Source organism: Glycine soja, chromosome 8 (genome assembly GCF_004193775.1).
Source record: "Glycine soja cultivar W05 chromosome 8, ASM419377v2, whole genome shotgun sequence".
Taxonomy (NCBI): Eukaryota; Viridiplantae; Streptophyta; class Magnoliopsida; order Fabales; family Fabaceae; genus Glycine; species Glycine soja.
In genome coordinates this window covers 42,563,069-42,582,427 of record NC_041009.1, presented here as the reverse complement: position 1 = coordinate 42,582,427, position 19,359 = coordinate 42,563,069, and the positions used below count along the sequence as shown (strand labels likewise).

The 19,359-nt window shown below is 33.4% G+C and overlaps 2 protein-coding genes across 2 annotated transcripts; both read right to left on the bottom strand.

Annotated features, from left to right (window-relative positions):
• Nucleotides 1–526: 526 nt before the first annotated feature.
• LOC114423318 (WD repeat-containing protein 26 homolog) lies at nucleotides 527–8,605 on the bottom strand. Its single transcript, XM_028390025.1, has 5 exons — nucleotides 8,227–8,605; nucleotides 6,933–7,838; nucleotides 3,449–3,550; nucleotides 1,264–1,893; nucleotides 527–898 (listed from the first exon to the last, which is right to left on the bottom strand). Exons 2-5 carry the CDS (start codon nucleotides 7,722–7,724, stop codon nucleotides 677–679), a joined length of 1,746 nt encoding a protein of 581 aa, XP_028245826.1. The 5' UTR covers nucleotides 7,725–7,838; nucleotides 8,227–8,605; the 3' UTR covers nucleotides 527–676.
• Nucleotides 8,606–11,854: 3,249 nt separating this feature from the next.
• Nucleotides 11,855–14,818, bottom strand: LOC114423316 (oxygen-evolving enhancer protein 2, chloroplastic-like). Its single transcript, XM_028390024.1, has 4 exons — nucleotides 14,487–14,818; nucleotides 13,046–13,278; nucleotides 12,832–12,882; nucleotides 11,855–12,446 (listed from the first exon to the last, which is right to left on the bottom strand). Exons 1-4 carry the CDS (start codon nucleotides 14,728–14,730, stop codon nucleotides 12,186–12,188), a joined length of 789 nt encoding a protein of 262 aa, XP_028245825.1. The 5' UTR covers nucleotides 14,731–14,818; the 3' UTR covers nucleotides 11,855–12,185.
• Nucleotides 14,819–19,359: the final 4,541 nt, after the last annotated feature.

The following is a 19,359-nucleotide window of genomic DNA, read 5'->3' as shown; positions in this document are numbered from 1 at the left end:
GGAAATTGACATCTTTTTTGTCAAAGAGAAAGTCTTAGCTAAAGAACTCAATGTGTATCATATTACTGCTATAAATCAGTGGATTGATGTCCTCGCTAAGCCTCACCAACTTGGTTTCTCTTTCTTAGGTCCAAACTCAATGTAGTTAAGTCCATTTCTGATTCTCAACTACATTGAGTTTCAGGGGTATTAATGTATTAAGTTTTATTCTATGATTCATGAGTTGTTATTCTACTAGAGCAGTTGTGATTCAACTAGAACAATTGTGATTCTATTATTATGGTAGAGCTGTTAGAGCAGTTACTAACTATCTTATTCAGGTGTATTAAGTCTGAATCAATAATAATATCTTTAGTCTTTCTTTTTTCTCTCTCAAAAACTCTATCAACACCTTTCAAATCTCTCTTATTTCACATCCATAAATCTCAAATTAGTTTTTATATAGAAAACAAGAATTCAAGAATTCCTTTTTTCTTGAAGTCAATTATTCAAACTAAGATAAAAAAAAAGGATAAATTAAACACGCTTAAAATAAAATAAGAATTTATTTTGAGATTGATGAAAAGTCACATGCATGTTTAGGTATGAATGTCGTCTACTTGTGATAGTGAAGGTATTTACACGTACAATTGCAAGGTTAAAAAAAGAAATGGAATTGGAAACAGTTTGCGTAGGTTCATCTAAATTCGCCGCCATTGCAGTAATGGACGCCATTGGTGCGTACATTAGGGTACTTTACATTCAGGCGCTTTAGGCCCCATATCCGAATTGTCCGGTCATCACTGGCGGAGGCTAACATGTGTGGGTTAGCTGGATTCCAGCTCACACAGTTAACTGCTCCAGAATGACCAGGCAATGTCTCTATTAAATCCCCCGAGCTTCTGTGCCATATGTAAACCTAACCAAAAAAGACACAAACCCATTAAAAACTCAATTTGGCTTTTGTCCAAATTGTCCACAGTACGAAATAAAGGAAAATCATGACACTGGATTCGGTGCAATCGGTTTTTCATGCAGTCAGAACATTTGTAACTGTTGGATGAATATCAGACAACTCAGTTCTTGAATTCATGTTTTAAATCTAATTTATAAAGATAAATCTTAGTCATTTGATTTTCATCCGACGACTCTGAATTTCTGACTGCATGAATAATGCATAGCAAAACATCGAGATTTGAAAATCGAACCACCTACAAAATAACATCAAAATAATAAAATAAATAAAAATTATGTATTTGTACATTGGGGATTTAAAATCAATACCTGAGAATCCTCACTACCACTAGCAATAAAAGATTGCTCAAGACCACCAAAGCAAGATCTGATAACGAACCGGCTGCGTTTATGACTTCTGTACTTGCCAACAAGTTTAGGATCGCCTTCTATATTCCAAAGATGTATTTCTTGGTTCAAAAGATTAACCAACAAGAGTCTGCTATCCTTTGATAAAGAGAAGGAAGTTATTGTCTGGTCCTCATCAATATATCTCTCATCCCTCGTTTCTTTGTTGAAGTACAGTATTGAATTGTCTTTACAAATACTCAGCATGTGTTCCCCATCACCTGTTATTTCCAAATCAGAAATCTTAAGGGTTCTTTGTCCTTTCCAAGACTCCACTTCTTTCCCATCTAAATCCCACATGCAAATGCTCTTGTCACTGAGGCCAGAAAGTATATATTTCCCACTTGGAAACCATGCACAGGAGATGAGGCCAGGACCGTTTTTTTCATAAACTTGCAGGCACGTACCGGTAGAGACATCCCAACGCCTAACAGCCTCCTCCACACCACACGTGAGGAGCTCTTGGTCATTAGGACTCCATGAAACAGAAGAAACAGGTTTCTGGTGACCAGACAATTTATGCTTGACAGACAGTTCACCATTCATGTCAACCTATTAAATGAAAAGGCAAAAAGCACAGAATGTGAAACCCAATGCACAACTTTAAGTACATTTAGTTTGTTTGTCTGTGTGTGTGAACAGTGGCCAATGTTAACAGAAGATAGAACAAAACACAAAAAAAAACTTGTAAAGTGTGAAGAAACAGAAGTCAAAATGGAGGGGTAACTTTTTGTGGAATCGTCAGGAAAGAAAAAGGTTTCAAATCCTATTTATATGTAGATATGTATCTTATATTGTATCGTATTCCTATATTGTAAGAATAATTGTATTGTTATATTGAATATGTATTGTATCTAATACACATAATATCTGTGCATCATAGGTTGCCAACATAGATGTTCATGTAACTTCTTTGGAAGCTGCAGGAAAAGAGTGGAGGGATCAGGCAGAGACATGAACCAAAAAAGTGAATGGCGCAGGAATTGCAGAAGTCACAGCTGTTGGAAGCATTGTCTAGAGCTAAGGGAGGGCTACAGAACGTTTTGAAAAGTGAAAACTGAATGGCTCATTCAATGGAGCAGCAAACATGTTGAAGAAGCTACATGGGAAGAGGCCTTTACCATGTCAGCCTTGGGGACAAGGCTTCAAAAGAGAGGGCAATGTTAGGGCCAGCGAATTTAGAAACCCAATCGAAGCAACAGGACATGGGGTGGTAAAACTCATTCACAAGCCTATGATTTTGCAAGTATATACTAAAAGGGGTAGGAAGGGAAATGCTAGTAGGCTGAGCTGTCACAGCTAGCTATGGGAAAGGGGTCTGTCAAGTGTAAACCTGTAGAGATTGGAGGAAGAGTCAGTTTTGCATTCTATTATGTTCTTGTGGCTGCAAGCTGGGCAGTTGTGCTTTGCATTCTCTGGATTAATATTATAAGGGGGTAGACATATTGCATATAGGTAAATAATACATATACCATTACCAATTCAAATTGTTTCTCTTACTAAAATGGTTCCATTTAATAAAAATTCAGAGGTGGCAAGGACCAACAGACATTCCTTTCCATCTTACTAAAATGGTTCCATTTAATAAACAAGACAATGCCACAAGATTTTATGTTCCTTCTACTGGATCCAAAAAAAAATAGGACATACACAGTGATAACCATCTATACATAAAAAATCCATGCTTTTCCATTTGTCTTTGTTTCCATTTAGATAGAAATTAATTTGGTCTAACTTCTCTGTGCTCTGGCTTTCACTATACCAGTAGACTACACTCAATCTAACCACCGACTGTATCTTTGAGATGATTTACTGTCTTTGAACACATCATACAGTGTTAGGGTTAAGCTCTCACTATTTTCAATGAAACATGACCTACATATTGCAAAAGTAAAGAACAAGGTATGATAGAATTGGACATTGTTGAACTTGGGATCATGCTAATGGATGCAGATATCCTTCCCAGTTATAAAACGAACAGTGCATGTCATCATATTCTATTTGTGTATGTGACATGAATAAAATATTACAATTGATATGTGCAATGAGGATCTGTTGATAAAAATAGAACAGATATGTCATCATATGTTTCACCATCAGATATTACCTCCCAAATGATTGCAGATCGATCATTTGATGCTGAAGCTAAATATTTCCCATTATGCGAAAATTGCACATACCAAACTTCATCATCGTGTGCTTCTAATATCTGTCAGAATATTTACAGGAAAAAGAAAATAAAATCAGAACACAGATGTCTTTATATGCCATAGAAAGTAAGTACAAGATGATCATTGTATAAACGAAACATTCTGTGGACAAAAGTGTGAGGAATCCAGTGGTCATAACCAATGTAATCAATGGCAGATGGCGGAACTTGGCAGAAGGCCAAAATTCTGCCATATAACATGCCATAGCAGATTGCACATTATGATGCCGGCAGTTGTAAAAAAATCCGCTACACCATGGTGGAGCCATGGCCACAATTTAACAACACTGGTTCTGACTTCTGACTCAGAAAGTGTTAGGAATAACTTCGAAAAGTAATTCATTAGTCCAGCAGGCTTTGACAATGCAAAAGCTCATGTCCTAGACTTGTCATCAGTGTTATTTTACCATTGATATGTTTCTTACTTTCAATTGGTTTGTCCCCAGACAAAAAAAAATCAGATTCTTCTCTTTTTCATTCCACCCAATTTATACATATCTGAAACTGAAGTGGAGAATTCCATCCATTCTATTTCCCTACTTTCATTGCTTCCATTCTCATTCCCCTCTCAATTTGTTTCACCCCAAAAGGAATTGATGTTAATGCACAACCTTTAGCTTCTATTTAATAAGAACTTATGGAGTGACACGACTCTTCACTAAAAAATTCTCAAGGAGTCCCCAATATCACCAATCAGCTAATCAATCAACAAAGTCATGGACATACATAAGAGAACCGAATAATGTCCATCAACTGTCCAGCAGCTCATAGATCAACAACATACATGTACACTCTTTAGCTTCTATTTAATATGAAGCTATGAACTGCTTGATGCTTGATGCCTTATATTCGTTAATTCTAACCAAATATTATTTCAACAGCACTTTGGAAATCCCAAAAGCATCATTTTGGAAATATACATTTAACTCCACAAAGTTATTTATTTAAACAAGCATAAGACTTCAAGACCTGACATATCATCAGTGTTATTAATGGCAGATGGCGGATGGCGGATGGTGGATGGCGGAAGGCCAAAATTCTGCCATATAAGCATGCCATTGCGCCTTATAGAGTCGCCATAGCGGGCCTCCCTTAACAAATGGCCTATGGTAGTTGGCAAAAATCCATCATGCCATTCAGCCATTCTGCCATGTCATGCCATCGCCATGGCCGATATTTAACAACATTGCATACCATCATGTAGCTACAACAGAAACAACAACCAAGCCTTTTCCCACTTGGTGAGATTGGCTAGGTGGATCAAACGACACCATAATGTTTATCAAATCATTTCTATCAACAAACGATTGACTTCTAAATCCTTCTTAATGAGTTCACATATAGTTCTTCTGAGTTTCCTTCGTACTCTAGCAATTAGGCTATTCTTTGATTATTGGGGCTTCTACCCGCCTTTCCACATGCCCAAACCACCAAAGATGATCTTCTGCCTTCTTTTATACCATAAGTGCTACCCCGGGCTTCACTTCTAATTAAATTTATTCTCCATTGTATCTTGTCTAATATGTCCATTCATCCAACTTAACATTCTTGTATGAGCTACATTAAATTTATTCTTTTGTTAGCTTTGTATCACCCGACATTCAATTCCATACAACACTGCAAATATTATTGATATGAAGTAAAATTTTCCTTGAGTTTGAGTAGTACCTTTCTATCGTAGATGACATCCGAAACACTTCCATTTTCCCCACCCTACTTGAATAGTATGATTTACAAAATTATATCTCCCTCTTTCTCCATTGTTTTCTATAATGGACCCACAATACTTAAACTGTGACTTACTGACTTATCATATGTAATAGTCTCCAATTTTCAATTCTAAGTTAGGATTAGTTCACTCTTTGCTAAATTTATATCCCATATACTCCACTTTTACTTAAACAAAAGACATGGGCCCCAAAAACTAATCTTCAATCTCCATATCTCCAACTTCCCATTTATTTTGTCTCAACACTAATCAAGACTATATCATTTGCAACAAGCATGCAATGTGGCACCAGCTTCCAAAACCAAGGAAAAAAGATAGGGGTGCAGTCCTATAGTTATAGCAAAATCTAGCTCATCCTTATTTATAACTTATTTGGACTTATCTGATGACATAAGCACTGGGTAGGTGCAAGTCTTTGGGAGAGTTTACAATATGTGCATAAACTTTTTTTGGCTTATTTTAATAAACTTTACCGGATAACTTATGAAAAAAGCTTACAGATTCTATGAAAACAGATTAATCATATTTCCTCTTTGATTATAGAAACAGTTTATAATTTTTTTTTTATCAGCAAGAAACAATTTATAATAAGTACATACATAATAAGTTCTTATTCAATAAATCCTTAATTAAGTTGTTTACACAAGCAGGCCCCAATTTATGGTAATAATGTGTGATTGTTCATAGCACATATAGGAATTATTTCAATTAGGGAAAAATTACCTACATTTACAGATATATAAGTCAACATACACAAAATGACAACAAAGTACAGAGAAGTTGAGGTTAAGGCTGAGAGCTGAAACAACAGATGCACATGACTAGAAGAGTCTTTAAAGAATTAGAAGGATATAGGAGTAATAAGAATGAGAAAATATAGGACATAATACAAGCTACAATTGACAAGAACATTCTTGAAATATAGTTGAACCTATAAGCAAACCAGGGTAACCAGAACCCAATATGAATGATGTTTAAGTAATTCAATATCAATAAGAGAAACAGAAATTCTAGAACTAAAGTAAGCTCTAGCATAGCACACCCAAAAGCCTAAGGATAGAGAAGCTTCATGTTTCCCAAGTACAGCTTATGCTACATTTCTAGTACAAAAGGGCTTTATATCTTTTTATGATAAAGATGAGCATCTTTGACAATTAGTGTGAAACAACTATCAACATAATGTTATTTGGTGGTCCCTCTACAAAAGTTTTCTCATCAATAATGCATTAATGCTTCATCATATATGCGGAGGCAAAAGAGAAAAATGATCCACATTTAGTATACAATAATCATAGCCATTTTCCAGATCCAAAACTAATATTCAGAAAATTTAGTACTTCAAAAGGTAACTTTATAATTAAGTACAACTATTGAATACAAAAAGGAAACACAAACTGTTAAACATCCATGGCTTCATCATAAATCCCCGATGAAAGAAAAAGAACGAGAAAAAAAGTCAGTAAAGGAACAAGAATAAGTAAACAACCATAGAGTTCTACCTAGCAAAAAGCAATCAGAAAGAGGATGATGTTGCCACAACTGACTAACGAGTAAAAAGTAACCAATAAAGATTGTTCAGAAAATTACGGTCATTTTAGAAGTATAAAGGTTCCCACATAAACCTCACATCATAGAGACATAACGTTTTCTGACCTGTAATGTCCTAGAAGGTATCTGAGTTTTTCCACAGTGATGATCTGAATATAATGACATCTCTTTATCCAATGAGTTATGAAACAGGCACGCCTCTCGTTGCAAGATAAGGGCTTGTTCAACTAGATGTTCCAATCTCTTTTCAGGTATCAGTACTGTTGGGGGAAGGAGCTTTTGCAATTCCTCCAGTAGTTTTGACCGAGACCTCACCAGTACAATATCTCGCTTAGAAGAACCAGCCTGGCCACATGGAGAAAGCATGCGGGAAGAAAGTTCACGAATTCTACTACTATCGGAGCAAAGTGGTGTAATCTCAGTCCTCAACGTCTTCAAAGCATCCATGACCTTTTCCCCATCCAGAAGCTCAAAAAACTTCTGCTCCAATATCAAAAACGAAGCTGCCCGGACAACATTTTCATCTGCTAGACCAATTTTATTCAATGTGGCTACACTCTCGTCCCAATGCCCATCAAGTATATGCTGCATAAACTGATTCACTACGGACGAATGCAAAGGTATGCCAGACTCCTCCTCTAGGCGTGCCCCGCTCTTCTTGTAACCAAGCGAATACAATGCCTTTGTGATTATCCTAACAAATTCCTCCCTTTTTATAACCCCTTTGGAACCAATAACTTCGCCGTCCCCTTCAGATGACAGGGGCCGAGCCATCAAGTCACTAGAAGAGCCTCCAACAGACTCCACTGAAGACGAACCGTTTGAGAGACCAACTAATCCTTTAGAGGATAATTTCATGCGTTTCAAAGCTGGTTCTTCATCCTCCACACCTCCCATGAAAAGCACACCTCAGCCCATATATAACAATTTTCCACCGGTGAGCCAAACAAACCCGTACTGCAAGATTTCCAACAACAAATGCCTCTGAAAAAAACCGCAAGGCACAAACCTCTGCACACAGAAAACCAACAATAAATAACCAAACAACCATAAAACTCGTCACAAGAACCACAAATCAGAACAGCAAAACCAAGTTCCTCGAATTGAATCATCGATTAACCACAATCCGCAACAAAAACAAGAACATACTCATATTCCCTAAACAACACAACACATCCACCAGATTCTAATCCGTAAACACCAAACCGACGCTAAACCGCGAACGCACACACCGAAGACGCTAACGAACTAAAAAATCACGAACACGAAAAATCTACTTTCACAAACAAGAATCGGAAATGAACCGAACGATAGAGAAACGCGACAATCGGCAACAGAAACCGCAGATCCACGAAGTGAGGAAACAGAAGAACGCGGCGGTGATGATCCACCGACTTACCGGAGAAGCAAGAGAAGCGATCTGAAGTTCGCCGGCGCCGATGAGCGATTGCCGGGGGAGCACCGCCGATTCCTCCTTCCGCTTGGTTCTAAGTTCTATGCTTCGCAATGTTTCTTCTTCTTCTTCTCTTTTCTTCCTTTCTCTCTGCAGTTACCGAAGCACAGAAGAAGAAGAGTTTGTGTTGTGTGTGGATATCTCTTTATATAGAGAAATTTTTCATCGATTATTCCACTGAATTCTCTTCTCTTTTATTTTTCTTTCTATTTTCTCCTTTTTCTTTCTTAATCTAATCTATTGGCTTCTTCTGCTCTTCGTCTCACTGCATTACATTTCCCATTGTTTGTTTTTTCCGATAATCACCCTTTGTTTGTTTGGTATTGTCTTTGTGGTTCAGTTTTTTAAATTATTTGGGCTTTGTGGTTTGGTATATACCTAGCTTCCTTCCTACTTAATTCAACTGTTGCATTTTTGTTTTCCTTTGTAACCATGAAAATAGTACCATTCTTGTTAGATGCATTTCATAAATTTCAATCAATCAAGACAAATTGTCAAAAAAAAATATATTATTCATACCTAAGTATTGTACTCGAAAATAGTTGTACATACTTGAACTGACCCTTTTGAAAATAAGAAGAAAAATAAAAAAGTATGGATATTTAATGTCCATTGATGTATGTGTACATTTGTTTGATTATAAGTGGTTAGAACTTGGTGTTGCATAATTTAAGTTGTTTAGAACTTGGAGTATTTGTTAATTATTAAATAATATTTGATAGAGATGTTAATACAAGTTGGATTTAATGAGTTAGTTAAGCTAGATACCAATAAAATAGTGGGTTGTTTAATTAGTAAATGGTAGTCTTTTTTTATAGCAGTAAATGGTTGTTTTATTATTTAAATATATATTTTTCTCACAAATATGATGTTTTCACTCTGTTGTTATTATCTATAATTTTTATTTTTTCATCTATACTATAAATTATATGTGTGTTTGTGGAAGCATTGTTATTTCCGTTGATATGAAAGATTGATATAAAAATTTATATTGTAGAAGTATTCATTTTATATTAATTTTTCTATTTTTGTTAGAGGATGTTTAAATTTATGTTGTAGAAGTATTCATGTGTGTTGTTATTGTCAATTGGCATAGTTGTGTCTATGTATCATTCTTTAAGCTCCTATCAATTGGCATGGTTGTTGTTAGAGTAAATTATACTCACCTCCTAGGTTGATGGTGGCTTATTACACTCGCATCTTCTTGATTAAAATTCATTATTTTTGCACTCCTAAGTCTCATTGTTAATTGAAGTGTTAATTTTTTTAGGAAAAAGTTCAAAAAATTCTGTGTTTTTTCACCAATTTCATCATCCCTAATCTTCACCAAATTATCTCAAAACTTAGTCACCACCAATAGCAACAGAACTCCTTACCACATTCTACCTCTCCCGCCTCTATACAAACCTCCTCTACACCTCCTTCGATTGCCTCTGCCACACCCGCTCCCTCTAAATTAACACCAGATCCCTAATCTTCATCCTAGAATTGCAAAACCAAACCAAACTAAACCCTCCAAATCATGAATTTTGGTTCTTAGAATATTAGGGAGCAATAGCAATTGCAGCCCATGGTAACTAAACGTGAATGAATCACCCATTGGGGACCCCAAAGAAGTGTTGATTGCTTTGAGAAGTTTATTTTTAATTTCTATCCATAGATGTTGTGCCAATTTTGGGTTGGTTGTGTTCTTCAAAACACCCATCATTTATTGATTTGCTCCATGAGATTTGTTTGGTTTAGTTTATTGTTCATGGTCATGGCCAACGAAGAACACATTGTGTCCCTACAAAGGATGAAGATATGGGTATTTTTGTCTAAAATTATCATTGAACAAGCATGTGCATGACACATGACCTTCTTTTGGTTTAGTTTATTATTCATGTCCATGACCAACAAAGAACACACTGTCTGCCAGCAAAGAATTAAGATATGGTTTTTTTTTGTCTAAAATTATCATTGAACGAGCATGTGCATACACATGAAATTTGTGTAACAAAATTGCAAAAATTAGGGGAGGTTTATATAAGGGTCCAACATTTAAGGGGTGTGTGTAATAGGTCATAAACACAATAGAGGAGAGATGAGTGCAATTTGCTCCTTCTACTATGAGTGTTATATCCCTTAGTGAAGCATTGCATTTAAACGTATTATATTTAAAGTGTTTAAAAATTAATTACAAACAATAATATTATTCTTTTTAGTTTTAAATTTATTTTTTAAAATAAAAAATATAACTCACTCACACATAATTTGTCTTGTGCATCTCATGTGTAACCACTGTATCTTTTGAAGATAGCATTTCAGTCTTCTATACTCAACACCTAAGTCTATTGTTGAAAGGCTACTAAATCTTTCTCTTATTCTACAGGGTGATTCTTGGTCTTCTTTATTCTACGAGTCTTGCAGCTGAAGTGAAGACCTCACCACACTTGTCCTCAGTAGCAAGTGTTCATCCATGATATTTACTACATCGATGCTTAGCAAATCAAATATCCCATCATTAAGTAGATTTTTTTGCCTCTAGAACTCTTTTAGAGTTTCTTACAATGGGAATATGTGTGTTATTTCCATTGGTGGCTGGTGGTGCATAACTTTTGTGTACTCCCTCCAACTTGAGCCATAGTGGGTGGCTTTTAGGAAACAAGTGTTGAGCTTGGAGGAGGACTTAGTGTTGAAGGCCTTATTGGGAGGCTACCACTTAATGGATGGCCATATTAATCTCTTGAAAAAACTCTCGTGTAGTAGTTATCATGTCTTCAAGATCTTCTCCTCCTATAGACTTAGAGGCTAAGCTCCGGTGTCAGCTGAAGTGGATTAAAAGATCATTAGAAATGAAGAAAGGTTAAATAGTGACACTTAACGGACACTTTTATGTTTTAAATTATATTAAGTTCAGTCCCTTATGTTTGTAAAGTGAATCAAAATGATCATTTCAAAAAGAATGATAGTTTATGATTGTGAATCCTATTGTGATTGATTCAAAATGTAAAACTTATTTTATTAAACCCATGTACACAAAAGCTATAAAAACCAACTTATGGTTGAATCAAAAAGGCAAAAACATAATAAATATTGTATAAAATATGAATCCAACAACTAACCAAAAATTATAAAATCTAATATTAAATTCTTTTCTAGATGCTTGTAAGACTCATTTTTCACGTGATTTTCTAACTCTATATTTTATTTGAACATCAGCTTATTTTTATAGTTTCCATGCAAGTGAATATAAGAGAACAAATTTCACATATCAAATTAGTCAAAAAGGATTCAAAATTGTGTCTCAAAATAAAATAAAAAAAATCATTATTTTAAAAGGACCATTTTGACTCACTTAAAAAACATAAAGAGGACAAAACTAAACTTTTTAAAGTATAAAAGATCAAGTTAAATATAATGCAAAGCATAAATGACTAAAATTGTATATTTTTAGCCCATTTTAGTCCATGTGAGACTTGTTAAAACCTACTATGTACTTATTGGTTGCCATGGTTGTATTTGTGATTTTAATTGTGCAACCTAATTGCTGCTGCTAAACTTTCATGGAACGATAGCCATAACCCTTAGGATAGGATTTGTCCATTAATAAAATAATTTTTTTAAAATAAAAAAATTGTTACAAAATATTCAAGCACTTTGCAAAAGGACCCTTGAGCCCTTTATAAACATAATGCTTCTTAAGGGCTTATAGCAACTTAAAATGCTTAATTAAAGAGAGAAAAGGGGGGGCAAGAGAGGAGGGTAAGTCCTTAGAAGACATGAAAAATTAAGAATCAAAGTGCTTACTCCAACCAACAGCCTCAAAAACTGAAACTTGTGGACAAAAAGTGGCCACATAATTCAACACATACACACCCCTTCAAGATGATTCACATGCAGAATAGCACTCCACTGATAAGTTCTTAGGCAACACTGAAAGAACTTGCTGTGCTCTCCACAAATCTTCTTGCTCCCTTAAACCATCTCTTGTCTCCAGCTTGAGCCTTGCAAATGTATAGTTTGCCATCTTTCACAGTTGCTGCAATCAGCTGGTGCTTGCCACCTTCATCTCCATCAGCTGTCCTTGTCAACACAGTCAAACTGTAGTACTGTTTCCCATCAATGACAGGCGTTGAACTCTCCAAGATGTTTGCAGTTGCCACAGCATTGGAATCAAAACCACCCTGAGAAATTAAAGTTCAGAAGATGGACAAACTCAAAAGTTATAGAATCTGTCAGAAAAACGTAATTTTTGGGATAAAATCACTCCTACACATGACATTTAGCAACGGTTAGTCCTCGTTAAGTCAAAATGAAGTATAGGGTCAAAAGGGCAAAATCCACCACATTTCAGAAATACAATAATGACTAAAACCACAGTTTTTAAACTGTAGTGACTAAAACTAAATTTGACCAAATCTTGAGGAACCTTAAATACATTTTACTCCTATTTTTGTTTCCTATTCCTTAACTAGTTTCTTAACAGCATTTGCCAAAAAAAAGAGAGCAGACAATTGTTAGTTTTAAAATGTATCTCATAATGCTACTCATAAATTATGAATTAATTACCTCAGCATCAGTTTGGCCAAAGAAGGCTTGTTTTCCAAGCAAGTAATCCACCTACAAAAAGGAAAAACCAAATCTTGAATTTCAGCCAGCAACTGCTGTCATTATCTTTAAACTTCAGAGACATATTCTCGAAACTATTTTGTACATACATTTGTTTATATTATGAACCTTCCTTATCAATCAGAAAACAAGATAGAATTTATAATAATTTTACCTGAGATAGGAACTCCTCAGGTGAACCATAGTCAGTGATGGACTTCTTGTCAGTTGCAGTGACCATGACAGCAACATTGCTGGTTGAGTCAAAATTGTCCTCATATCTAAGAACCTGACCTGGGTACTCAACCTCTTTGCTTGGGTTCCACTTTGAGGGAATTGAGAGTTTGAATCCATCCCCATTGTATGGAAGGAAGTCAGTGTTTGTCTTTGGCTTTCCAAACACATTGGCTGTAATAAAAAAAACAATAATAAAGAAGTTATAATTCTCAATGTACCCAAAAGTTTTTGAGATAAAAACTATTCTTTGGCCTTCACTTGACTGTATAAACATTTGAGATAGTGGGTTTATTGATATAATATCACAGATTCTATATAATCAAGTTATAAAAAATACCCTAATCCTCACCAATCTCATTCTTTCAATTATAATTTCTGCAATATGTTTGAGTCGGCTTATTATGCTTCAAGGCCAAAGGGCAATGAAAGCCACTTTTGGCACACTATCTAGACCTATGCAAATTTCTCGGTTTGGTCCCTATGATCAGTCTATTTCTTTCATCTTTAAACTCTAACAAGCAAAGAATGGGCAATGCACAAAAACCAGAAGTAAACTTACACTTTCCTTACAACAAAATAGCATTTCGGTTTAAAAAGCAAAGGTATTGCAGTTCTTTGGTTTCTCCAAGAACATGACACCAAAGAAAGTGTGAATTCCTTAAGAAATCAAAGCACCGGCTCCCTTCTCACTGACTATTAGAGAAATACTTGCAACACCCTCTCTAACATCATCAGATGAAATTCTCATGTGGGTCCCACTAAATACGAGAGTCTGATTCTCAATTCCGCAGCTTCGATTAGTAAACTAGTAGAACTAACATAAATTTAACCAATATGAGAAAGTATGGTGGATAGAGTGTGTTGGTACTTGGTAGCACTCCTCGTTAGTTCAATAACAATGATTTTTTTCTGATTATATAATCAAGTTGTGCATTCTCTCTTCAAACAAACAACAAAAAAGCCTTATCCCACAAGAACCATCAAACACCATTCAGATCAGTTAAAGACAATTCTCTCTACAACAAATCTGTAAATTTCATCTCAATGCTAAATGCTAATACCAAGGTTTTTCAAATTGCATTCCAAAACAAAAGTTGCCGCCATAGTAGCCACATTTGACCTCAATTTTCTCCAGGATTGAGGTATTGAAGGGTTTTTTTTTTTTTTTTACAGGGCAAAATGTTTTATTACTAACACTTAGTTTAGCCCAAGTGGTGCCCAACCAAACTATGAACACCTTACAACAGAAAAACCAAAAAAGAACAAAGTTGTACAAAATAAAAGGAAAACAACACTAGCCCATCTCGGACCAAGATATAACTTGCATGATCATAATCATGCGATGGTCATCTAAAGAAAGAGGCAAAAGGGTAAAATACCAGCTTCTCCATAGGCAGCATCAGCAGGTGCAACCTTAGAGCCAACAGCAGCAGCACCAATGAGAACAGTGAGGGCCAACCTGCGAGAGACAATGTTAGTAGTGTCCTCACCCTCTTGGACAACCTGCTTTTGTGCCTTGCAAACAATGTGGTTTGGTTTGGTGCTCACAACTAAGCGCTGTGATGAAGCTCTGGTTGGAGTGGTGAGGGCATGGTGGTGCAAGAAGCATTGTGTGGATGCCATTGTGCTCAAAATCTTCTTAGTTTCTTTGCTCTTGGGCCTATGAATCAGACACTAGAGTAGGCAAAGTGTGTGTGGACTAGGAAGTGGCTTTAGATGTGGGGTGGGTGATGTGGCAATGAAAATGTGGCTGGTTTTTGGATATTGCATTTGGAGGTGAATGATTGGTGGTGGCATTAGATTGGATTTCTGATGTGGGATAAGGGACTTGGGGTTCTCATTGGCTCCACGTGGCACCTTGCTGTGTATTCTCTTTTTTCTCTACTAGAAGACATTTTTTTTATGTAAAAAAAATATGTAAATATGTAAATGTAGAGCTGTTAAAACTTGTGTTCAAGTGTGCACAGTGCACTCAATGTTAAGGAGAAATGATACCAGACTCTATTTGCTTTAGAAGAGAAAAATAAAATAGAGATAATTTGGAAAAAATAGAATATAATAAAATGATATGGTGTGTTGCTTGTTTTAAAGGAGATAAGTAAGAAATAGAATAGAAAAATAATATTGTATAGTTATTTAGTAGAGATAAATGAGAAATTAAATATTTAAACCCCAAGTTGGTTGGTTACTTATTTTTTTCTGAAATCATCTGCACCAAACCCTTTCTTGTCATTTCCGTCTGACACCTTTTAATTTTATCGTATGAACCAAACTTAAGTACTTTATTGTTTGTTAATTTTTACAAGACTTTCTTCTTTGTTTGGTGTATTAATTATATATTTTTTATAATATTCTTAATTAATTACATTTTCTCTTATGAGGATTGAAAAATAAAAAAACTTACATTAATTAGTTAAGTGAGAAATAATTAGGTGAAGAGAAAAATAAAAAATAATCTTAAAAATGTAGTATAAATTATTGATAAATTTATTGTGATTAGTTATTTTTTAAAAGGGTTTAAATTAGTTGAATATATTTTATATATAAAAATAAATTTAGTATTTTTTATGGCTTAAATACATTTTTTATTCTTAAAATTCTGTATTCTTTTTTATTTTTGTCATTATAGTTTTTTTTTAATCCCTAAAAAATATATTTGCTTTATTTTTCATTTTTAAATAATATTTTTTCACGGTTTAAAATATTTTTTATTATTTAAAATATTATCTAAAATAATTTAAAAACAAAAAATAAAACAAACACATCTTACATAAGATGAAATTTTTTTCATGGATGAAAATAAAAAAACTGTTAAATTACATGAACCGAAAATGTATTTAAGTCATTTTTTAATTAAAATTTACTGAAAATTATATTTTTAATTTTACTTTTTATTTGATAAATCTAATAAATAATTTTATAGTTTTTAATATTTTTTAATTAATAGTAAAAAGTGTGTAATATAACATGGTAAAGAGTGTTGTTATAAAAAGAATCGCCTGTCTTGTATTTTTTTTCTTTCCTATATATTTCTTATTTATCTTAAATCAAAATAATCTACTTTTTATCGCCTATATTCATTTATTTTATTTATCTCTCGTCTATTTTCGTCTATCCTATTTCTCGTTTATTTATTTACTTCTTACTAAGTACACCTTACATCAATTACGATATAACACTGCGTGCACTTTTTTTTTTTAATTCTTTGTTAAAAACTAAACTATATTTAACTACTTGATGCTTTTAGCAATGAGGAGAAAAATAAGAATTGTTTTTTTAATAAACTACACCGACCTTTCCTTTAAGGAAATTACATAAGTCTTCCCTCTTTATTTAAATCTTATACAAACCTGTCTCTTGAATTTAAAGAAATTACACAAATCTTTTTTTAAAAAAAATTATACAATTTTTGAAATTTAAAAAAAATTACATAAGTCTTTTTTCTAAAATCTACTCAAATATTTTCTTAAATTTAAGAAAATTATACACGTATCTCCCACTGATTTTATTTTCACATCCTCTGTTTTTTTTTAAAGTATATATATAGAGAGAGAGAGATTTAATGCTATTAATTATTGTTGATATGAAGTGGGTTCAGCTGATTTTATGTCTTGGATAATTAAAGGTTTGATTGGAGTAACTTTATTTGATTTTTCTTAAACTTATAATTATTCATTTCACTTATAGATTTGGTTAATTTAATGGTTCTGTTGTTTAGGATGGAGTCCATTAATTTGGTTTGATATTCCTTCTTTTTATTTTAGCAAAGCTTGATATGTTCATACGAAATCGCAAACAACACTTTTATTAATTCTGTTACAAATTTGCAGGGATTACACAGCTTAAAGCATAAAGGTTTTAATTTGAAACGCAGAGATGAACATTAATTATAATTATAGGGCAAAGAAGATTAGATGCAAGCAAGATTTGTGCCCTTAGGAAATAAAGCATGAGGTGATTGGTCTCAAAGTTGAGTCCAGATCCAAAACCGAACAACACAACCATTTGAGTTCCTCATATCCATATTCTCGAATCTGACTTTTCTATTCCTTCTCATGTTATTTTTGTGTGTTGCTCCATTAAATATTAACATAACTATATATTATATAATGTTATTTTAATGGGACAACACAGGATACATAGAAAAGGATAACAGAGAAGTCAAATTACATCTTCTTATGTATTTTGTCCCGATTAAACAATAAAGACACTTGACATGTTACCATATTGACGTGTCTGGTGTCACACATTTTTTCTGACCTTAACCCTAATTTGGCCTCCACTTGCTCCAGAATAGCTTTATCCCATTCATTGATGCCCTTTGTTGTTCCCTCGATCTTTTTCTAGGTTTAAATATCTTTATACTCTTTATAATTTAGTATTTTTTTGTTTTTATCCTTATAAAAAATTATATTTAATCTTATTAAATTATATTTATTTTATTTTTAATCCTTAAAATACTTTAGATAATATTTTGAACGATAAAAAATATTATTTAAAACATTATAAGGATGAAAAATAAATAAAGACTAAAAAAATATAAGGACAAAAACAAAACAAAAAACTACATTATAAAGATTAAAAAATATTTAAATTTTGTTATTAACTAAATTAATCAATTTTTTTTAAAGTATGGATAAATTAGAAGAGTCTTGTATGTTTATAACTTTATATATGTAGGGAAGTAGTCAATCATGTGTAACTTTGAATTTAAACATATGAAGATTATCTTACACAAATTTTGTTTTAGCTCAATCTTGTGCTCACTGTGACACAGAAATAGAAGTCAGTTTGGAGGAGTTGCCAAGACGGTGGCAGGGCCTTCTGCCGCTGTACCTTGCGGCTGCGGATCTCATCATAAACAGAAACCATCTTGAATTCAATGTGATTGATATATAGGTAGGTTTAGGGAATGTGATGGTACGTTACTTTGATGCTTACACGTAGTATGTAGTAACTATAAGCTCGTAGAGCAAAGGCGTGTGGATATATATAGAGACATATTAATTTAGAGGAGAAGCAATTAAGTAACAGAAGGAGACAAAGTTTTACAACGACAAAACTACGTACTAGCTAGCCGGCTAAAGCAGAGGAATGGCAGTAATGGAGTAATAAAATTTTGAAGTTAAGTGAGCAAGGATGGCTCTTAAACAGTTAAACCTGTGCATGCCATGTATACGTATAGATCATATTCTATGGTGTTATCTTTTCGGTTCATCAAGCAAAATGAATATGGATTAATTTGGAATTTGTTTGAAAGGTAAATAAAATTTTATTATTGTTTTTATTAATGATCAAACTTGGATAGCATCTCAATTTAACTTTAACATATTGACCACTTCTGTTTAGTAACTTTGTTATTATATTTTGTGGTTTAAATATATGAATTTGGCTTTATAATTTATTTTTATTCTTCTTGAATTTTGAAATAAGTATTTTTGGTTATTATAAAATAAGAGGTTTTATGTTGGATCTTGTAAAATATTTTTCTTTAATTTTTATTCATATAAATTTAAAAATATTATTTTTTACTTCAATATTTATTTAGAAAAAAGTTCAATTTTTTAGTTAAATTTAATTTTGCAGAATTATTTATTTATTCCTATCCACTTTTCTACCTATTTAAACAAAATTTAATAAAAAATTTCAAATAACATATATTTCCTTTTTATTTCTACTGGACTTTTTTCTTTCTTTCCACTAACTTACACTTTTAATCCAAATTCACCATTTAATGTTTCATCGCATGCAAATCAAAATCCCAAAGATACAACAGGCTTAGTAAACCGTGAAAATCAGCAGAAAGAAAAATTCAAAAAAAAAAAAAAAGAGAGAGAAAGATAGAAAAAAAAAAAATCTATAATACACTATCAAATGGAACGTCAATGAAAAATTATAATGGTGAGTGAACAGATTTTAAATATATGTATAGAATATAGATGTTACGTCAAACCTTACAAATGAGAATTAGGGCATAGGATGCCATACTTGTTTCCTGGTGATGGCATAAAGTCAACAAGATCATCTACTAATACATCACTGTCATCGAATATTTACGCTGATTTCCTATGGATATTAAAATCCTAATAAGTAATAACGTGACAAACATTTCTTCTTGTTATATTTTTTATTAACAACTTTTAACTTTTTTTTAAAAGGTCCAGGGAAAGATGTACAAAGAAACAGTGTGTACAGAAGGCTCAAAAAGATAACCACCCAAAAGATATCCAAAAAACCTCCAGAATAAACTTT